Genomic DNA, 23,178 nt, shown 5'->3' with positions numbered 1-23,178 from the left:
AAACACACAAAAAATAACTCATTCGCGTTCAATTACACCAATCTACCGAAATTCATTACCGATAAATTACATTAAATCCATTCAATATAATCATAATTATTTCACATCCAATGTTATAGAAAAAACGAAAATATATACATATGATGAATACACAATTGCTTTAATTTTCTGTTATTAAGGACACGAGAAAAATGTCGACAAATTTATGCTTTTAAATTGAGAGTGTATACTACTTTGGAAAGAAAAACAACGCTTAATTTGAATGAAAAGGTAAGCAATGAAAATACTAACTATAGAGTGTGTATCCACATATTTATATATATGCATATTCTATTCACCTCAACACTCAAGCTTAACAATATGTATGATATTTCTTATGTTATTATGGAGCGCTGATATACATTGAAAAAAAATGGTCAAGTTGAATCAAAAGGTTAGCAATAAAAATATTCTCGAATATTTATCAACAGATTTATCTTGCATTCACCTCAACCACTGTCAACATGGATATTTCATAGAGCACCGATAGTACTACCTATATATTTTGCTTCTGAATATGATGAAACCGTAAGAAACAATATCCTCTTTATTCTAATAGGGGGTTAATTGTGATCGATGATCAGTTTGAAGACTGGTCGAGTCAATTACATTGGTAAACGGAGCATTTTGATTAAATCAACCTTATCCAGCTAGCACCAAAGCCGTTCTATAATGTCACGGTTCAAACTAGAATAATTATGTTGTATTATGTTTTTCGTCGAAGAAGAAGAAAAGCTCCGGACAGGTTTATTTGCCTTGTTCATCTTCAATACAATATCACGCAAAGTATAGCCTTCACCTCTTCAAAATTGGACATTTCAAGACATCATATTCTACATGCTATGCCTCGGAACAATTCGAAATTGAATGAAAAGCACCTTTAAAAATGGGAAGTAATCATTATCATGTTGAAGGTGACTGTCAACCAGTATTTATCACTCTCAATCCATCCATCCTTTTGCCAAGGAAAGCAATATCTTATCAACTAGGAAAGGGCATTGGATCTTCTGGACATCAGTCTGGTCTATCCCCAGCCATCTTCCTGACAACCTAGAATTATGAGTTGCTCCGCGACGGAAATGTATTCAAAGGATCCTTAAACAATAAGGGTTATGGAGAGTATCAAACTATGATGGAACGGGATACCGAAGAAGAACAAAAACAGTCAATAAGTGTGGCCATGTATATAGAGTCTATACAAGTCAGCAACCTAATGACTTTTGAGCCGACATGAAAGCTGGATCGTCGAGGGTATAGCGTCACCAAAATAAATAGCACACAAATAAACACTGCAAAATCAACCTATTTTGTGTGTAAACCAAAACAAGGGAGGGCGCCAAAAGGTTATAGGCGGATACATTTTGACAAGTTATGATATGTAACTCCATACCGAATTGGAGTAAAATTCGCCAAGAAATTAACCCATAATTATTCGTATTATACACTTGAGATGAATGAGAAATTGGACGCGTTTAGCGTTTTACCGACGTTTTTGAAGTCTATCGATAGCACCATTCGAACCTTGTATCTAGGCTGCCTATATGTATAGCTTATTAGTTAACTATTTGGAGAAGTCTTCAGCTTATCGATTGCACCCTCTCGAACCCAACTTCTGACCATGATGTCCAGCAGTGAGGGAAAGAGGTCCCGCAGCATGGTGATCCGTACGTATGAAGGGAAGTACACGGTGCGCTCCCGCATGGCTGTTCCCTTCATGATACGGTAGGCAGTGTCCTCTGCCGGCGTGTCGAAGACTTCCGGGTTGAATGCAACCTTGGAAAAGGCAAGAGCGTTGCTTGTGTTGATGCTTCCTGCAATAGATAAAATAGGTTAATAGATGTAGATGAATTAGGTGAGTATGAAATGCAGATAATGAACACAAATATTGTCTAATTGCCTTAATGACCTAAACCTCTCACACTCCAGATGGGAAGGTTACCTTTTTTTTTCGAGACGTAGACATACTCTAACTGCATAAGATATGGTTCAGACTGTGCGAGTAAATTGCGTGAATGCTGAGGGTCAGTTACTGCCTTTCTGCTGATTAGTTGAGAGTCGGATGCGGCCAAGATAATGACATTCTTTGGGACCTCCACCAAATAAATAGTTCTTCAGAGGGATTCTTTCACTGAGTAATCAGCCCTTAAGCGCCACCCATGTGTCTGACACGCAGGTCACACGGAGTACAAATAAGTAGAACGTAAGTAGTATAACTACGGGTCCAACAGGTAAGACACATGCAAAACACGCCCAAATCCTTGTCCACCCGAAAAAAAAAAAATAGTCCTGCATGTCGTACGCAACAAGCCCGCATAGTTTGCCCGGAAAGGTGTGACAGGCACTTAACTTGGCTACGGGTAAAATAGGACATGGGTGCGCAACTCCAGGCAACTACGGGCGAGATACGTGCTAGGTATCGTAATGTGCAGGTCAATTGCGGGGACCTCCGGGTAGTAAAAATGATTGTTCTTTGCAAGTCATACGCAAGGTTTGCCTGGAAAGATGAGACAGGGACTTTAAACTAGACTAAGAGTCAAGAAACTATAAGGTGTCAAATTACATTTATGATGGTTTTTTTTTTTTGCCATGCCAACTGGGACAAACTTTTACTTTCCTTATATGGATTTGTTTCTATTATCCATAAAACAAACTTGATAAAACATTTTTTAAACTTAAAAATGATGGTTTGAGTGTCAGACTCTCAGGCCTTGTATGCCTAGTGTCGGACTTATTGGCCGTATTTGCTTAGTGTCGAGCTCGTAGGCTGTATGATTCGTGGGTGTCGGACTCGTGACATGCATCCCCGGTATATAATTGTGTGGATGGCATGCACGGAACCGAGACAGTAGTTTTGTTACGCTTAATTATTTTTCTCTTGATTTCTATCGTTTCAACTCACCAAGAATATGATCCGTTATCGAGATGTCGTAGCCGTGAAAGGCAAAGTCGTGGCGGAGTGCTCCAAAGAACCCGTGAAGCGCGAATTTACTGGCAGAGTAAGGTTGCATAAGTGGTAACGGAAAGTGTCCTAGGGGAGGGGAAATAAATTGTTCGAATTAGCTTCTTTTTTTTTGGGGGGGGGTATCTAGAGAGTGAAATGAAAGAAACAAAAGAATTAACAAAAAATATAGAATTTCAAATATTCTTTATGTTTCCAACAAACAATCATAATGCATGTCAAAATCAGTAGATAATAATTATGTCATTGTCTTGTATGTTCTCGTTGACCAAGGATGCAAAATCTTCTCGGATTTTTTTTCCTTTTGCTCTTTGTATCCAATCATTGCTTTTCAATACTTCAATCATTTTTCCCATGTGAAAGATATTTATTCAAATTAGTAATTCTTGCATCAAGTTGTTTTTATTGAAATGTATTAACAAATTGTCCTTCATCGACGTAAATATACACACCGAGTGTTCAGTGTTTTCGAGTAAAGACATGATTAAAATACATACACACTGGTATATCGGGCGGAAACTCGGTTGTCAGAGGGTATGACGCCTGTCTAGCAGTTGGGAGATCGTGAGTTCGAATCCCACCTGCGTATGTCTATAAATAAATTTTGACATGATTTTTTTTCTAATCTTGGCTATTACTAATACGACAACGACCAATCAGTACGAATACATTTATGTCAATTAAGGGCAATAGAATTTTGTCAATTGATATTCCAAGGACCTCATGAGCAAGGTATCTATAGTCTATTGCTGTAATGAAAGAGATGTGTTCAGCGATTTCATTACAAAATTGTCAATAGACACCAGGACAAACGTAAGCTGTATCAAAAGCTGGAACACAGGAGCAAAACCTATCATCTCCGTTTCATTCAATTTTCTCCGGGAAAGTAAACCGACCACTTAAAGAAACACCTAGACATGACGTGTTATGTTTACATCTTTTCATGATCCCTAATCAGAATATATAAAATCATCTCGTTATTTTTTTCCTTTGGTTATGGCTTCCTAGTTGGTGCACATATCAATTGCAAACACGGGGCCAGAAGCCGAACTGTTATAGTCGGTGCATAGGCCTACTCGTCAAAGGGATCTCCATTAAACTTGGGTACACTTGCAGAACTACTTTGATATGGAGGTTCCATGGAGTCAGACGTCTAGTGAAAAATGACAAGAAAAGATGATAAGAATAATGACTATACTTTCTATGTGTTAACGGTGACTCAAAGAATTGTCTTGCAAATTGGTGTATCATTACCAGATACTGATTATTTGCCAATTATTTGTCATGTCAAACTCGGCTCACAGTGACAAGATGTACTTTAGACTTATCGAGAGAATAGTGTCATAACAATGAGGCATACCAGTCGTTGCGGTTGTTTTCTCTTTCTGTTCTGTTAGATAATGTTCTGTATGTCCAAGCTTAAATCGATATTTTTTTAATACTAGTAATCTTTAACCGGTTGAGAAGTGAGATGATCAATACGATCCTGAACAAGAAGATGAGCTGGACTTTCACTTAAGACAATTTCAACATTTATGTATTGATCGACGTACCTGCAAAGGATGACACTACAGCAATACTGCCACTGCTCTTGGCTAGCATGGGTGTGGCATATGTGGCTAGCATCACATATGCTCGAAAGTTGACGTCCATGGTCTTGTGTAGCTCATCTATGTCGCTCTCGTTCCACAACCGCATAGGCGGTTGGCAGACGTGGTTGAGTACGAGATGGTCAAGACCCCCGAGACGCTTCTCCGCTTCATGGATGAGGGCTTTGGTGTCCTCCAGTCGGCCCATGTCCAGCGGGATGTAGGAAGCATCCTGAGCTCCCAGTTCTTTGCATCGTTTTGCTACCTGTTTTGAAAAAAAAAAGACAATTCCATAGGCCTTTACTTACTGTCTAATTTCTTAATAAGTAATAGATATCAAATTGATTTGCAATGATTTGTAATTTAATTACATTCTTTTTAGCATACGTTTTTGTCGAGCCCACTGGAGGTGTGGGGAGACTTAAGGGACCACCTACGTCTGTCCGTCCGTCGTCCGTCCGTGACGCTACAAAAACTTCAAGTTCTACCAAACTTGGAGGGAAGAGTGGTTCTACAAAGTTACACATTTCACCAAACATGAAGGCACCTCAAGGTCAAAGGTCACAGGCAGAGGTCAATGAACTTTAGGGCCCAATATTAAGTTTTTATGGCGCGTTTCGATTATGGCTCATAACTTTTGATATATACGTCCGTTTGGACCAAACTTAGTTGGTAGATGTCCCGTGGGGATTTCAAGGTCACCACAAGGTCAAAGGTTACAGACAGAGGTCAACAAACTTTTAGGGCTCAATGTTCAGTTTTTACGGCGCATTTTGATTATGACTCCTAACTTTTGATGTATATGTTCGTTTGTGACCAAACTTGGATGGTAGATGTCCCTTGGGGATTTGAAAGTCATCACAAGGTCAAAGGTCACAGATAGGGGTCAACGAACTTTAAGGGCCCAATGTTAAGTTTTTACGGCGCGTTTAGATTATGGCTCATAAATTTTGATCCCTTTGTCCTCTTGTGACCAAACTTGGATGGTAAATGTCCCTTGGGAAGCTGAAGGTCACCACAAGGTCAAAGGTCATAGGCGGGTCAATGAACTTTCGGGAATTAGAAAAACATTAATTTCTTCTACGCGAATGGGCGAGACACAATTTGGCACTTGCCTTGTTCATCCTCCGCAGTTCACGTGTTCTTTAGATTTTCGGAGCTATCTTCTACAGAGTTACAACGAACGGCTTAAACACTAGCACGACGATGAAGTTATCACAAAATACTTAGCTACTTCCGATCATGAAGCCCTGAATATTAAGTTCACACAACCCCACCTGCTCGAGGACAGTTTCTCTTCTGGCAGTGATGAGGACTCTGGCACCGAGTCGGGAGTACCAGTAAGCCAGCTGCTCACCAATCCCTGTGCTTGCTCCTGTGACGATTACTCTTTTGCCTCTGATGGTCTCTGTATGAGACAATAATGTCAGTCAAATAAATTCGATTGTGTCTCCTTTTTTAGTGGTTATTATTATGATTATTATCATAATTATTGTTTTTGTTGTGGTTGTTATTATTGTTGTTGTTACTAAGACAAGGCAATAGCTAGACTGGGTCTCGTCACCCACTTGGGACACGAATGTTTTGGCAAATGAGCTCGGAGAAATTTGACATAATGAACGTACACGATTGTATATATGAAGTCATCAACCCCCATTTTCTTAGTGCCATATGTTTTATACAAGGATCATGAAGAATATTTAATTATGCAAAATTATGTAATTATGATGTAAAAATATAGCATACCTAAAGGAAAAACGAACCCATCAGGATTGAAGAGAATTGTTGCATAGACGCAATTTAACTTCTCGTTTGGTTCAGACGGAAAGTTAATAAGTATTTCGAAGGAGAAGTAGTAGAGCTACCTCTGCATCAGTCTGGCCAACTCTACTCCAGTTCGTAGGTAACACAATGGCGCCACGAAGCTTTGTTCAGCAAGCATGTAAGAAGGGGATGGACGCCATGTTGTGACCATCTGAAACCGAGTTGGCCAAAATCTGCGTATAGATGGCCCATCATGTTCTTTAAGGGGATATCTCACTGAGCGGCAAATGTTTGCGTATATCTCTCTCTCTCTCTCTCTCTCTATATATATATATATATATATATATATATATATATGTATATATATATATATATATATATATATATATATATGTATATATATATATATATATATATATATATATATAGGCCTATATACGTTTTGTTAGGGTTCGTTGAATGTTGCGACCAAATCGCACTTTTTATTGTCGCAAAGGAAATTCGAACATGTTCAAAAATAGGTTTGCGACAAGTCCGAAAACTGTGCGACGATAAAAATAATTGCTTGCGAATTATCCTAAGGCACAGCTGTTTGGTTTTCAACTGTTTAGAAACCCGTTTGCAGGTGAAACAAATACCCAGCTCTAGTGCTTCAAAATAGTTCTAAAATGTGAGTTAGGGATAGAATAAACCGGCGTAAAAATGCTAATAAGTATAATCAATGCTAAGCATTCTTGAATATGCGAAATGTGAACAATATGTATAATGCGATTGTTTCTAGAATAGACCGTCTACAGTACGATTTATTGAGAAAAATAACGATATCTCCATATATTTTAGGCTTTATGGCGAATTTTTATGATAACCTTAGTAGGATGTTTTGTGATACAACAATTACGCATTAAATGAGCTAACTTGATTTTTTTTTTTCTTAATCACTGCTCCCAATGGTAAACAGTGCCTTTAAATTCGATAAATTTTATACGTAAGCAAGCGTTCGCCGCTCAATGAGGCACCGCTTTATAGTCCAGGCTAGAAGGCACCTAACCTTGTTTTTTGATATATACAATGTTTTTTGATGGTTTCTTGTCAATTCGAGGGTGCTGATTCCAAATCCGATTGATGCCACTCGCGTAACCTTAAGCATTTTCGGCAAAATGCAAAAATCCAAAATGGCCGCCAAATATGCTAATTTGGCCGTGATAATCAGAATAAGGCGCATTCTATTACCAATTATTCCGCCAAACTTTGTACATTTCCTTTCCTAGAGTTACTTCATCTGTATTTACAAGAGAATTTTCGTTTCATATAGATTTATTTGGTATTTAAAGCTCATTTTCAATTCAAAATGGCCGCCATTCCTATGCTCATGTACAATATGAATGGTAAAAAAATGCATAGAAATATAGAACAAATTTACTGTGTTTCCTGTCCCGTATACCTAAGCTGTTATAAAGTCAGTGTTGCGTGTGCAACGCAAATATATTGGGTGCCACTTACAATATATAGGCCCTACATGTATTTCTATTCTTCAAAATGGTCGTCGATCACTCTTATTCTGTACAATATGAGTGGCAAAAATATATGTGGAAATAGAAAGCCAATTTGCTGGGTTTTTTTTTTCTGACATCCAGCTACATTGTTTATTAAGATCTAGTGCTGATCATAATATCTGAAGGATGTTCTTAACAAAAAGTTATTCTTTAGTGATGCAAAAGTCCTTAACCCTTAGCTACGATGTTTAACACAATTTCTTATCTTTTATTCTGTTTCATCAAAGAATATAAGTGCACTACACATCACGCAAAAAATCAATATACCATCCTGTTCTGCATGCAGGTTGCATATAAAAATGCAATACTCACACAATGTTAAGAATCTAGATACATGGTATTTATTAAATAATGTTGAAAATGGAGGGGAAGCTAGAAAGCAAGGCTTCCAACATGTATTTCACTTAAACCATTATTAATAGGGACAGAAATGGTGCAAGGAATTTGGGGGGGGGGGGGGAGTCCTGTGGTGAGTTTGAAAAATGGATCATAACTTCCATCACTTTTTATGATATGATTTAAGAGTACCGCTTTGATGTTATCGAGCAAACTTTATTTTCTTCTTGAATTAAAACAACAACAAACAGTGGTGAAGGTATAAACAAAACTGTCCAAACGCAATACCTTTCAAACTATTCAAAACCAAGGACCAATGTGAAGTACCTCTTTCAGTTCTGTCACACTTCCCATGTGTTTATTATATATACTTTGACATCATGAGGTCCTTCATTCGTCTTAAAACCAAAACTGTTCTTTTATTATTGTCTTCAAAGATCTCTTTAATTTGATGTTTGGCAGCCGGCGACATCAGCCCCAAATTTGCAGGATTATAGGACTAAAGATGCATATCAGTCCAACCCGCAATTGCCTTTTTTGCAACCACATCTGATGATGTTCAGCACTTCCATGACTTCCTCGAGGGTCAGAGGGTGATTATTTGTCATAGGACCAGGATGAAAGTCCGTTGAAGCCGTCTGGCTTTGTTGCCAGGCCAGAGACAAAGCTTTCAGTGATGGGGAGAGGGGGGGGGGGGGGAGATCTAGATTGGCTTGTGGGATTTCAGACACATTGATGGCAGGTTCGGGGGGGGGGGAGGGAGGCATTTCATGAAGCGTTTTGTCAGATATATAAATGAATATATATATATATATATATATATATATATATATATATATACTTTTTTTGGAAAAACTGTTATAAGCCTAAAAACCATTGAATCTGATTGGCTGAGAACAAATTTGTCAGACAAAACGCTTCATGAAATGCGCCCTGGTCAGGTTATCAGGTTATCATGACTGGAAGCCAAGATCAGGGTATGCGTAGACGCCACTGCACGGGGACACTTGCCATCCTTTCCTTCCAGCGTAAGGAGGGAGAGTGATTGAGCACCAGTGAAGGAGGGTAGACTTCCTTAGCCTATGCCTGCCACAGAAGGCTACCTTGAACATTATAGCATTGGCAAGATGGTTGCTAAGATGGAAGGCATGGGCTTAATGGTAATCATGTAAAGGTTGAGGCAAAGTCTCCAGAAGGAGAATTACTCCTCTATTGTCATGAGATGGGTTAGTACTCGGCTAATGTCATCCAAGGACATTCTATGAGACGTAAGGGTAAAGATCATCTGCACGAGCAAACTTCCTTCATGAAGTGATTATCATGTCACCATGGTAAAAGGAGTTGAGTTAGTTTATAGCCACCCTGGAGGAGGCCATCATTCAGAGTCCTAAGTCAGTTGGTCTGCGAAATCCTGAAGCTGCAAGTGCTGAAAATTAAGGACAAGCAGTGTGAAGTTGTTATAGCACTGCTTTCAGAATGAGGCAGCACTTTAGAAATCTTAGAGTCTCCCTGGACATCATACGGAAAGACATTCACTCCGAGAAAACTGGTGGTAAAATTCATCTTTCGCGAGAACAGTGAAGCCTTTCACCTATCATGGCTACATTTTAGGCAACAATGTCAGCATGTCTATTGTCAGATAGCTCTGTGGATGGTTGCTGGTAAGGTTGGGCTTTGGATCTTCTGTAAAGGAGTGCTCAAGCAAGTCCCCACGTCTTTACCTTCTTTCTATGGCAAGATCACCCAGTGACCCCTAAGTACCTTGTAAGGCAAGTGCAGGATTGCAGGGGTCGCGGTCGGGCAGGGCTGGGCAGCAGCAGAGGTGGGGCAAACAGGTGTAAAACAAGCCCCTTGACTAAAATGGACTCATCCCATTATATTTATCATGAATCACCTGCATTGTACTAACATTGGTAAATATTTCATAATTCCACAATTCATCACTGAAGGAAAGGTAAGAGCAGTGTACTCATCTCCAGACACAAAAATGTGTCAATTTTACGGGTGCTGTTCGTTGTTCCGAAGGTTCGCTATGTACGAGGGTTCGTTATTCCGAAGGGTCGTCAATCCGAAACACACAAATTCCCTATACCTAGAGGTTCGTTAATCCGAAAATGAAAAAGGGTTCGTTGATCCGAAGGGTCGTCAATCGGAAACACACAAATTCCCTATACCTAGAGATTCGTTAATTCGAAAATGAAAAAGGGTTTGTTAATCCGAACATTTGTGGCGTAATTCCGAAGAAAAAAATGAACCTTCGGACTAACGAATCTTCGGATTAAAGAGCCTTCGGAATAACGAACCTTCGGAATAACGAGCTGTAACCAATTTTACAGTGGCAAGTACACAAGTTCATGCTGTTACAATTTAACCAACCTTGAGCAAAAAATAATAGGTGAAAAATCACGCCATCACAGAACCAGTCGTAAATCTGATCTACTTTATACAGATCAGGCAGAAGGTCATTTGTCATTTGTATTTTCAAGCAAATCATATACTCTGGGTGAACATGAAAAGCTTTTTTTTTTAATATCGGAGATTTTTTGAGGGAAGGAAGTGGGGTGGTCCCTTTTTTCAACTTTCCCCTGCCTCATGTTCCTTCTCGGAAGAGGGGATTGAACAGTTTGTATAATATCGCTTTTAGATTAGAGTTATTTTAGGTAGTGAATTTTAGACAGTTATTTGGAAATTTCATTTGTGTTATTATCTGAGATTTAGCTTCAGTAAATCAGAGTAAATTTTATGAAGTTGAACATCTCAAGGCAAGTAGGTATCAAATGTTCATGTCTAATAATTCCTGATAAACGGTCGTGATGATCAATTCAAGTTTTGTTGGGCTTTTTCCCAAATTCCTTGTGAAAAATTCAGATTGAGGAAGCAAATTTGGATGATTGCATCACAAATAAAACAGCCTTAAACAACCTTCTGATTTCTTCTGATTTCTAATCAGCACCCGAATTGATAAACAGTGTTGCTGCATGACAGAAAAAAAAGAGAAAGTTCATTTATTTCCGTGTACATTTTATCGTTCATATTGTACAGGGGTATATGAGTGGCATTCATTTTGAATTTTTGTATTGAAAAGAACATATAAGATTACAAAGAATATATTTTCTGTTTGTTTGTTTGTTTGTTTGTTTGTTTGCTTGTGTTGCAAGTGGCACTCATCAGATTTGCATTGCACATGCAAAACTTGATAACAGCGTAGGTATGTGACTGGAAAAACAGCAAATTCGTCTTCTATTTCTATGCATGTTTTTTTTTTGCCATTCATAAAGTACATGAGTATAGGAATGGCGGCCATTTTGAATTGAAAATAAGCTTAAAATACTAAATGTACCTACATTAAATGAAAATTTTCTAGCATGTGCAAATAGAATTACTCAAGGAGCAAAAATTTTAAAAAGTTTGATGTAATAATCGGTCATAAAATTGACATAAATGGGATTATCATGGCCAAATTAGCATATCTGGCGGCCATTTTAGATTTTTGCATTTTGCCGAAAATGCTCAAGGTTACGCGAGTGGCATCAATCGGATTTGGAATCAGCACCCTCGAATTGACAAGAAACCATCAAAAAACATTGTATATATTGAAAAACAAGGTTAGGTGCACTTTCTATGGAACCTAGCCTGGACTATTTAGTGCTTCAGTCACACACGGCCGTATTTCGAACCGGGTCCATAAGGAATTAAAACCGCAGTCAGTCCGCAGCGTGTGCGATAATGAGGCACGAACGACAATTTTATTCAGAATCTCGTTTACGCAGTTTGTGCCCTTGAGACTTACGAGATTTCGCGATACTTTGCGAGAGTTTTTGCAGAGGTCGCAACAACAGCTTTCATAGCTTTCGCAGTGCATTGTTTGACCCAGGATGGTTAGTTAAGTTATAGAGCTGATTATGCTCATTAATTTGACACCTAATTTCCCTATTTTTGATGTCAATATAGTAGTCCATTTTAGCATCAAAGTAATTTATTATTTTACCAATGTTCAAGAAGCTTTTAGATCATAGTTTGATGTTTTGCTAGTTCCTGACTGGTATTGAAAATAGATCTCCGTAATTTCTTCGATTTCACAATCGTGAAACTTAAGCGAGTATGATCAATTAAAAAACGAAGAGGGGCACCATTTTTAAGGTTTTGAATGTTCCTGTTGAAAACAAGGCAAATTTATGTTTTCGTACTGGAAGTGGGGTAGTGAGTGAACACGCGTGGAATGTGTTGTTGATACCCAGACAATGGTCGTGGACAATGGCCAGGATTGGTATGTTTCATGAGGAATTCCACTATCGCAGCTAGTCTTTGTTCATTCTGAAATGTGGTGTGTGCAAGCACATGGAAACATGTGCTTACTTCTTTCATGAGCATGCATTTCACACTGTGTCAAGAATTCAGACTAGCAGTGCTCGGGGCAATCCACATGAATAATTGATTAAGCATTCATGTGCCTTGCAGCAGAGCTCGGGACAGGTGGCAGCCAGGTCCATTGTTCAGGGTCATTGTAAGTACACACTCACATACACATCATTGGTTCCTGTGTAAAGTTCAAGTTTTGTATAGAGAGTGAAAATTCGATCACAATCTGGAACCTAACATTTAAAACTCACAGCATTGAGTCAGCAGCCAATGGATACTACGCAATGCGACACGCCGCGTCTTTCGACCAATCACAGACCCGGAATTCCGGTGCGAATGCGAGGATAATCTTTTTAAACTCGACGCTAGACATGTCTCTGAATTTTGCTAGTTCCTGACCCGTATTGAAATGAAGATGGGAAAACGTGCCCTTATTGTGATACTACTGTATATACTTTAGCGGACATAGTCTTCACCATATTTTAGAGGGGCATGAAAGATTTCAGGTTAGTTTTTTGGCGTCAAACGTGAAGGAATATTTTTGAATACAATACCGAACTTCGAGAGGGATTTTGATATTCTATATTCTTCTTTTCCGTTTATTTTGATCATGAGCATATTTGCTTATGTTTTTTCTTTCAGTCGATACTAAAAGTGTCGAAAACTGACGAGAAATACTCGTTCTACACGGATTTATTCATGACCATGTATCTGCTCATTTATACGTATGCAAGCACCGCTCAGCCGTGCATACGACTTGAATAAATACGTGCATTTTCGCTCGCGCTGCGGACTGACTGACCGTATCGACCCGGTTTGAGCCGTAGAGACCCGCATTGACCCGCCTCGTAACCCGTGTCGAAATCCGGCCGTGTACGTGTGACTGTAGCATAAATTACCCTCCATTTCGGGACTAATCTGGTTAACTTTCACCCGGATCACATCCGTTTTGTGACCCGGACGTGTGTGACTGCAGCATAAGCATCGAACGTCCGAACAAATGCAATTCATATTGGGATGGGGGGGGGGGGGCCTCTCCCCCTAGAATTCTTCTGAGGGAACCCCCCACGATTTGTAACGTTTAGTATTCTTATGTGCTAGTGCGGTACCAACTTTGCTAGACTTTGTTTCATTGAAGCTTTTCAAAAAGGTAACATTTTTGTTTATTAAAACCATCGGAGTATTTCCTCCCACATATGCACCTTATGGTTACATTCCAATGCTAAAGATACAAAGGTTCTCACATCCTTCCCCTTTGGTCCTCCTGCACAAACTAAAGAATAGAAAAGACGCACACGCGGATCAACAGGTGACAAGTACCACAATTCAACCATTCACATTGTACCTCTGAATGTATGGTTTTCTTCCATATTTAATTGGAATATTTGCAAGTTTTCCATCAAAGTGCACATGCACCATATCGTTGAATTTCAATTCTAAAAATGCAAAGGATCCCTCGATTGGAGGGAACACACCCTGCCCCTCCAGATCACCTTAATGAATTCAAACGCAGTGAAGATTGATAAACTACGATTTAGTCATTCACCGTCCAAACTGTCCGTTGACATACTCCTTTTTTAATGAAAATGTTAAAAACATTTTATCAAAGTTTGTACAAGAGAGCCAAATTCTAATTAAAAAAAGAAATCCACCTCGTGTGGCAAGGGTACCCCATCCGACACTCCCCCTTGCGCGCACATTTTTTTTTTCACCAACATGAATAGACTACAGACATAAATCACCAGATGTTTACAATATATTTTTAAGTTATAGGTGGGATGAACGTGTAAAGAATTAATGAATGTGATCTCGCTGGTAACACTGAAGAATGTCAACAATATCAACAAATCTTTAACCAGACATGGATCTGTCAAATGTGTATGATAGTGAGAAAAAAAAATGAAAAGCGGAATAGGAAGAAGTTCAAACAAAGGAATGAAATCTTTGAATGGATAACATATTACAATACATACTAATCGTGTGTTTTTTATCATGTAATACTGATATAGACCTACAGTAGATACAGTGTCAAATTGCATAGACTGTAAGAACTTAATTTCGCACCCCTTTTTTGACGAAATTGAATGCTCTTACTTTTCAAATCAAATGTTATATGTGCATATTTTATGACCATTCCTTGATCATGTTGATATTGAATTTTCTCAGCATGTGATAGTCTTCTCTGTACATGCACAGTGTGCCTTTTTATTTATCTTATAATCAGGCTCCAAAATTTTATTGCCAGCCAAAAGATATTTTTGGGACACAAAATCTTGCAGAAGGGACACATTTCACAATTCTTTTTTTTTTTTAACAGAATGTAAATTTTGTGTGACATAATTCTGACAATAATTATAGAGGTAAAATGAAGTAGAATAAAATACTTTTTCTTTTAAAGACATACTTATCAATGTCTTCCCCACCGGTTATGAATGAAAAGAAGAAAAAGAAAAGTAAAGAAAAGGAGAAAAGTCAATGGAACTGAACGGTTCTTTCCTTATACATACGCCAGGCGATATGCTACCCTTTTTCCAAAATGCCGAATCTGTAGGGATGTCTACAGTATAGGCCTACGAGATACTTGTATCATTTATAGAGCGTTCTCTCTGAATAGCTTTGCCATATACAAATGTATTATGTTATCTCCTTTGGGGAGTACATGTACCACTGAACGCAGTGTTAGATAAATCGGTAACGCGCCAGTAGTCATGACCATGATTTGGATTACGTAATTACATTCTACTCTAGTCTTTGTACTGACCCCATGCATTTTTCCCATTCGCCTTTGTTGACGAGATCTATATCCTTTCAAAGGTCGTTCTTCTTTGCTATTTAGTAGCGCTCACACAATAAGCCAGTTCACAGTTCTGAGCGAAAGAGGTCATCAATTTTGTGCAATTATGAATTAGGCATGTTGGGTTTTTATTCCGTGAATGGTGCTTTGCTAAATATTTCAGGCACGGGAAAAATTTCCGGCAATCGAAGACTGAGCAATTGGTTCATTATTTAGTGTAACGAATACATTCACGGTAGTATGCACCATCTCTTTTTTCCAGCTATATTGTGTTACCGAAGCGCCCACATACCCTTATTACAATCTCCGTTATAAAATTATGTACACTCTTTATTTCTTTTTTCTTTTCTTTCTAAAGGCAGAGGTTAAAATTTTTCATCTGGTGTATGTTTTCCTCGTATTATCGTCCATTTTCATTACAATTCAGTGTTCTTTCTATTTCTCTTAATATCACAAATATAAAGATATTTTATATCATTATACGTGAGCACGTCTATACACATTATACTGCATTGTCTCAATTTGCCTTTTAATCTGTTTGTACAATGATTATTGTTACTTTGTATTGCAATGTATTTGGAAACAAAAAGGTATGAATCGATCTGAAATGAAATATGAAATAAAATGAAATGATTGATATACATCAATCAGTCATAAAATTAGCATGTAACTCTATTTCGGGGGAAAGTGGAAGAATGCATGGGAGCAGTTGTCCATCTCAAAATGTCACCATTTGTTTACGCACGCATTGACTCAACATCGATAGGCCTATTGTGAATAGGATTATCATTAATCTGCAGTGTAGTGTAGGTATATACGTGTGCTCAAGCCTTACATCAACTTTATCCTCATGCAAATCAAAATGGCAAAATTTCAGAGCGATAATGTCTCTGCTATGCATAGGCCGGCTGCCCATAGACCTGATAATGAAAGCAACTCATCATTTACTCCATGCAATATTGATAATATTTGGGCCTACTGGATTACGCCACGGGACAGTTACATGATATGCGAAGTGCTATATCCGTGTAGTCCATGACGTATAATCACCAGCATCTGTAGTTGTCATACGTTAGGTTGGCGCACCCGCCAGCTTTCTTCAAACGCGAGGGCGGCACCAAAACAAAGTCTTACGTAGTCATTGGTATAGCAGTACTAGTAGGCCCTTCACCACTTCACGTCAGGGTGCGACTACCCTCCACCATGTATTTGCACCAGGAAACTGACTTCGGCCAATCACTGTGGATCTTACAGTCAAGTTTTACTTACCTTCTTCAAATGGGTCCCTCAAGATGTAACCCAAAAGCGTTGCCGCGAAAGCTAGCGCAGCTATAAGTTTGAAACTGGGCATTTTTCACCAGTGTTTTCAGACTTGAAGTTCCGTTTTAAAGGCTCACGTTAAAAAGCCACTTTTCATAGTACGTACTCATTGAAGCATTTCTCTACTTATTAAGTGCAGTTGCATGCTTGAAGATCACGTCCTGTGCTTTGTGTGTGTGTTTGTGTGTGTGTGTGTGTGTGTGTGTGTGCGTGTGTGTGTGTGTAGGTACTTTTTTTTTTGGTTGGGCAGCCACGGGTCAGTCTATGTGTTGAATGTAAGTTGTATGTATATCGGGTCACACACCGATTGTTTGTTTGTTTGTTGTTGTTGGGTTTTTTTTTTTTTTTTGGGGGGGGGGTATTCATTCATTGCTGATTGTATATTGTGTTTATACATTCAAGATAAATGTTTTTTTTTTGTTATGTGAAATAATAGAAATCAAATAAAGATTACTGAAGAAAAAAAAGTACTGGAGGTAGGTGGGTGGGCCACTTCACCGGGTTAACACGTACCTGCTCTTTTACGATGATAAGTGGGGGGGGGGGGGGGGACCAAGTGGGGTCCTAATTCGTAAAGGTGTGTATGTGGGTTACAGTGGCTCTCCTCTCACTCACGGGATCTCATAACATGCCCAGACAGGGAGACAGATTTCAGACAATTCAGTTTCGTTACTAACGAACGCCATCACTTGAGTGGCCGTGTTGGTGTAGCCATTATTTCTTTGGATTGTCCGTCCGTTTACATCCGTCGCAATTTAACCCGTTGAAGACTGTCCCGAGTATACTCGGGCAGGTGTCTTTGGGAAATATACGTGTTACAGCAAAAATCAACCCCTCAACGGGTTAAAACAATTCAAGGCATCTGGTCCACAGAATCGTCATCACTAAATGCAGGGATATAATCTAATAAAGTCCCTCCACTTTGAGTGCCCCTGCCGTTATGCTCACGAATAGCAAGGTTTCACCCTACATAAACTACACTTGAATAGATTGGTTGATGTCTTACATGCATAATTAGATAGAATACATACACTTTAGACGTAAATTCGTCCTAATGCCTCGAGATGTGTGTGTGTGTGTGTGTGTGTGTGTGTGTGTGTGTGTGTGTGGTTTTTTTTTCTTTAATTGGGTCAAAAAATCAACTCAACCCAATTACTCCAACATGTATTTATGAGCAGTGACACAGTTGAACCGTGTTTCATTATGTAAGTATTTTGGTTTGTAAATCGATCAACATCTATAACAAGAATGTATGGTTAAAACGAATTGATTCATTGTATAAAACATCAACAGTTTTATTTTTGTTGAAGAGAATAAAGTCTCATATTAAAAGCAATGGCGATGAGCTACTATAAAACAATATTCAAAGTAAGATTAATTAATGTAGTATGATTTGATGATATGAGCGGAAACACGCATGGATAAAACTCAGAAATGTACTGAATAGAGCACTGAAGGTGAAGTAGAGGTTTCCAACTGATGCTTTATTTTGAATTGATACACACAAATTCTGAAAACCCAGAGAGACAACATTCGTTGAAAGAAGTGGCAAACAATTCTTACGTCTGGTGTCTATAGAGTTGTTAATAAGACCAGTATTAAAAAGTTGAAGAATTTGTCCAAATTTTGTAAGATAATTATGTCGAAGTTTGACTAGAATTATTTTGTCTTTTTTTATTGTTTTTAATGTAACTGGTTATAGTTTTTTTTTAAGGAGTGCCAAAACGGTAAAGTGTGTCAGTTGACACAGTGTGCTCTATTTGTTGTTAAATCTTGCCGATATTACATTATTTATGTGTTTTGACTGCCAAAGATTTAATCTTCTTTATTGTGTGTTTTATACTCATTGTCTTATATTTCTTCTATACCCTGGGAGGGACCGTTTTAAGAAATAAAATTAATTGTCATTGTCATCCATTCATTGTCAACCATAACTCATACAAATCATTTCTATTTAAAAGACTCTGCTTATAGGCTACTCTAAAGGGAAAATATATAGAAACGTAGTGTAACATGCATATCGCGGTGCCAAACTAAACAAAACAAAAACTAAACAAAACGAATTTTCGCCCATAGGGCTTCGTCAAGTCAAACTTGACAAAGCCCTATGGACGAAAATTCGTCAAAACTACGTCTCTCACGGAGTTCACATATTGAACTACTGTTGTGAATTATTATATATATATACATATATAAAATCATGCTGAGATTTTAAGTATTGGCTCCACGAAGAAATGAAACAAACTGGTAATTTTCGGCCAATAAAGCACGAGTTTATTCGACTCAAATTTTCGGCGTCCTACGCCTTCTTCTGTAGTCTTGACAAATATAATACTACAAATGTATATGTATATATGTATATATATGTATATATATGTATATATATGTATATATATATATATTTATGTGTGTGTGTGTGTGTGTGTGTGTGTGTGTGTGTGTGTCTTTATACATAAAATCGTCGGCCTTATGCCAAAAGGCCCTTAACACCATAGACATTGTACACTATTAGTGCCCCTTTATATATATAGAGGAAAAAAAAACAGTACTCTTTTGCAGTGAACTGTGAGGTCTAATGTTAACCAATATTTTTCTTTTGTTTCTGTTGAGTAATTCTAATTCATAATTGCTTTAATTCTCTATTATTTCAGTTCAATGATTCTGCATGATGTGCTTTTTTTTTTTTTTTTGGTTTGCTGCATACGATGTATATAATCTATTTTTGTTAATCTTATTCTTTTTTACTAATCGTTCTCCTCCCACCGACTTCCTCACCCTTTTCTCTGATTTCACTAGACTCGATTGTTCCTTACAACTATTCTTGTATCCTCTTCTCCCGTCTTCACTCGTGCGGCAACTTCAACTTACACCTCATCGCTGCCCCTCCACTGTCAATTATTTGCCTTCCCTACACTCTCCCTCTCTCGCTTCCCTGCTTCTCTCTCCTTTTTCGAGTCTTTTGCCACCAGACAATGTCCATTTTTAAGGACTACAAAATCATACACAGATAGGCATATGGTACCGCAAGCCTCTATTTATAAGTTTACGTCGCCATCTAGACTTTCAAACAACACACAAAATACATTGTAATCAAACTTTTGACAATCGATTACAGTATGACAACCATTTCTTAACATGCGTAGTCATCTCCAACAACATGAGGTACGCCACCAAATACGTATTTCATATCATATGAAATTATCATATAACAATTATGATAGCAATGCAGAACTCTTACGAAACATCAACGATGGCAAAAATATCTCATGCGGGTATGGATTTCAGATCGTTTTTCCTTAGTTTTATTAAAAAAAAATGATACCAGAAAACCAATTAGTTAACCACAAACCCAGTATAACATGCAGAAGATCTCTACAACAACCTTTTTTTTTGGAAGAAGTCACCCACAACATCAGGGGCGGATCCAGGAATTCCGTAGAGAGGAGGCACCTTTTTAAAATTAAAGAGGGGCCCACGCCCCCCTTTTTTTTTACTTCTTTTGTTTACAAAAATAATTAGGAGGGGGCGCGCCCCCGGGGCGCCACCTCTGGATCTGCCATTCAACATGCTCAGACGCGTACATTACATTGTATTCATACGACATTGCAGATTTTTGCACTTCCTTCATGAAGAGAGAGAGAGAGAGAGAGGTACATGTTCTATGCAGTTCCGGATGTTGTCGATTGTTGAAAGAAAGTAACTGCTCACAACTGTTTTATTATGGTTATTACCAGTTTCACACGGTTTACTGATTGAAATTTGAGCGTTAGAATTGAACTGAACTGAGCGTTAGAATTTTATACTGAGAAGAATTTATACAGAAATTAAACAGAATCATGGATTTGAAATTGCTACACCATTGGTGACATAATGTTTGGGCTTTCTTGTTTGTTTGTTTGTTTCTTAAGAGAAATACTTTAATTATGTCACAGATACTACTTGAAACCTCGAGAATTATGATTTGTCGTTGTTTTCATCACCAGCTGGTCTAGTACCCAGTCCATCACGGAGGAAGGTGGTAGAAATAAGTGGTAATGGCAGACCGTAAATATTCATTAGGTAAATTTTAGGTTACAGCTCTTCTCCGCAACCCATTTTCTGTCAAGTGTAAATGAACAATGTGCGATAGTGGAAAGTCAAACAGCTCTGATCACGTCGATATGATTATGATACTTATGTGCAACTTAAAAAAAACAAACAAACTTGAAATTCGTGAGAATTCTCTGTTTCGTTTCTTGTAATACTTGCGATAGTTGCCTTCAAAATGGTACACGGGAGTTCAAACACGGACTCGCCTGAAAGATTGTTTGCCTCCCACACAACAGTAGACTGTTCAGCAAAAGTATTACAGGACGTGCGTATGACTCTCAACATGAAAGCTGTCATAGTCATTTACCAGGGCCTTGTTTTATGAAGAGTTAAAATTGATCATATAGCTGATTTCAACTGTAGGGCCTAAGTCTATGGCAGCCTGTGTGGTAAGGAAATTTAAAATCGATTTTTTTTTTCTTTTGATAAAACGGGACCTTATAGTTGAAATCAACTATATAATCAATTTTAAGTCTTCATAAGACAGGGCACAGGTGCTGTTTTCTAAGTAATGGATCTCTGTTTTTGCAAAAGGCAAGGAAATGACGCTAATGACACACAGAGTCGGTACTAAAGCCCATATACGTCAATTTCTGACACTTGGTCAGAGTTACATATACTCTTATATGGGGATGCTATTTAAGACTGAGGTGCCGATTATAACTCATTTCAAGGAAATAGTGGTGTTGACGATGATGTGTACTTTAAGAGTCTTAAGACATCGTTACATTCTGCTTCGATCAGTTCAATCTCCATCGCCTTTAGATCACGTACCCAGCGATGAGCTGCTGAATGCGAATTTTTACGTATACTGAAAAATCCGTTATCAGTCATCTCAGAGTTGGTGTTCCTTCGAACCCAGTCCTTGACGTCTTCACGGAGAGGTAGCCCTACGAAGTCGTACAGATCTTGAGTGACTGCCAGCGGTGAGTCGGCGAAATCTTCGTACTTAACGAGATGATAACGGTCCTTCAACCACGAAGGCACATGCTTGGGATCTACAAGGGCGTTTTCCCTGAGCCACTGGCACATGCCCTGTACCGTCGTAAAAGTTTCGGGTTTCGAGCTGAACAGTCCCAGAGTCTGCAAGCGATCAGGAGCAGCTGAATGCAGGTCACTATCAACTCGGAAACCTGGCTCCTTGAGGCGATGCTTGATCCTCGAGGCAGCCGCTCCTCGCGGATCGCGTACGAGGTGGATGATCTTAAGGTTGATACCATCTTCCATGATTAGAGGTCTAAGTAAATCAAGGTCTGCGCGAATCAATTTCGTTGCCAATCTGCCACCGTATCGTTTACAAATATCGCTCGCACGACTTGGAGTCTGCATCTTACATTCTTTGCCCCTTTGGCAAATAGCTCTGTTGTTCGTTCGTCCAGGCCACTCATCAAAAATACTGACAAAGTCCGTTCCGAATGCACACTTTGAGAAATTCCGAATCATGTCTCTTTGATATGATTTCAATTGCGTATCTGTGTCGTTATACCTTTGTGATAATATGGAAGTGGTGTACAATGGTTCAAATAAGTAAAACATGTCCTTGTTCTGATTGAAAAGCTGACCGAGGATACTCGAACCAAATCGCCATAAAGACATTATCATGACAACAGGAGGCTCCTCACTCATCTCTGATGTAGAAGGGGACTCTGGGATCGAATTGTTAGCAGAACGATTATCTCTTGACTGCAGTTCAAAATTCCACGTCACATTTAATATTTCATAAGTTACAGTGGTTCCGTTTGTGTCGGCAGGACTCATTGTGACGTCGGAAGAATTAATGGGACTGTCTTTTCTCTGTCTTTGCAGTTGATCGTAATCTAAGTTTTCCCCGTCCATGTTAAGTCTTGTCACATACGAGTCATTGTTTGAGCGGAGAGGTACATTCACCGGCATCGTTGAAAACCTCAAGCTCCATGAGAGATTCGCGTATGTCACAAAATCGCCGCTCAAGAGTATCACTGCGCAGAAAACGAGCAGGACGAAAAACGGAGGACAAGATTCCTTGAGAAGTGGTAACGCGCTCATCTTCATCTTGCAAACTAACTCACAGTCATAACTTTCGAACGATCAATTCTTTTTCACGAGAAACTGCCATGATAAACTGGTCCTACAACATTGACATTGCAATCTTCTTTTCTGCTCACATACAGCGTCATCCATGAACGGTGAGATGAAGAGCACTTGGCAAACGCGTAGCAACTGGCAACGCCGCATAGATGCGTTCAGTCATTGTTCTGTTGTTGTTTGCATGTTCAGCGTCTTCAAAGGTTTCCTTTCATGATTATCGCAGTGATGGCGTTTACACGAGATTCATCCTTTGTTCCACAATGCCCAAGATGGCGCGGGGTATGGGAACAACAAAGGTGGATGGCTGAG

General features: G+C 38.7%; 2 protein-coding genes across 2 annotated transcripts; both read right to left on the bottom strand.

The window, feature by feature from the left end:
* Nucleotides 1–1,596: 1,596 nt before the first annotated feature.
* LOC139709867 (hydroxysteroid 11-beta-dehydrogenase 1-like protein) lies at nucleotides 1,597–12,086 on the bottom strand. The gene is made up of 5 exons (XM_071621827.1): nucleotides 12,031–12,086; nucleotides 5,865–5,985; nucleotides 4,552–4,852; nucleotides 2,939–3,067; nucleotides 1,597–1,850 (listed from the first exon to the last, which is right to left on the bottom strand). Exons 1-5 carry the CDS (start codon nucleotides 12,084–12,086, stop codon nucleotides 1,597–1,599), a joined length of 861 nt encoding a protein of 286 aa, XP_071477928.1.
* A 9,385-nt stretch (nucleotides 12,087–21,471) lies between these two features.
* Nucleotides 21,472–22,695, bottom strand: LOC139709856 (carbohydrate sulfotransferase 3-like). The gene has a single exon (XM_071621819.1). It carries the CDS (start codon nucleotides 22,693–22,695, stop codon nucleotides 21,472–21,474), a length of 1,224 nt encoding a protein of 407 aa, XP_071477920.1.
* Nucleotides 22,696–23,178: the final 483 nt, after the last annotated feature.

Source organism: Diadema antillarum, unplaced genomic scaffold (genome assembly GCF_040938485.1).
Source record: "Diadema antillarum isolate AM-2024a unplaced genomic scaffold, OU_Dant_1.0 scf00000038, whole genome shotgun sequence".
NCBI classification, from domain to species: domain Eukaryota; kingdom Metazoa; phylum Echinodermata; class Echinoidea; order Diadematoida; family Diadematidae; genus Diadema; species Diadema antillarum.
The sequence above is the reverse complement of the archived record's forward strand: the minus strand, read 5'-3'. Positions and strand labels throughout refer to the sequence as shown.

Coding starts and splice junctions, on each gene's coding strand:
- LOC139709856 (XM_071621819.1), bottom strand. CDS start 22,695: ATGCCGGTGAATGTACCTCTCCGCTCAAACAATGACTCGTATGTGACA.
- LOC139709867 (XM_071621827.1), bottom strand. CDS start 12,086: ATGAAAGCTGTTGTTGCGACCTCTGCAAAAACTCTCGCAAAGTATCGC. Junction 5,986..12,030: donor GCAAAGTATCGCGAAATCTC/GTAAGTCTCAAG, acceptor AGAGACCATCAG/AGGCAAAAGAGTAATCGTCA. Junction 3,068..4,551: donor TGTAGTGTCATCCTTTGCAG/GTACGTCGATCA, acceptor CCCCTCCCCTAG/GACACTTTCCGTTACCACTT.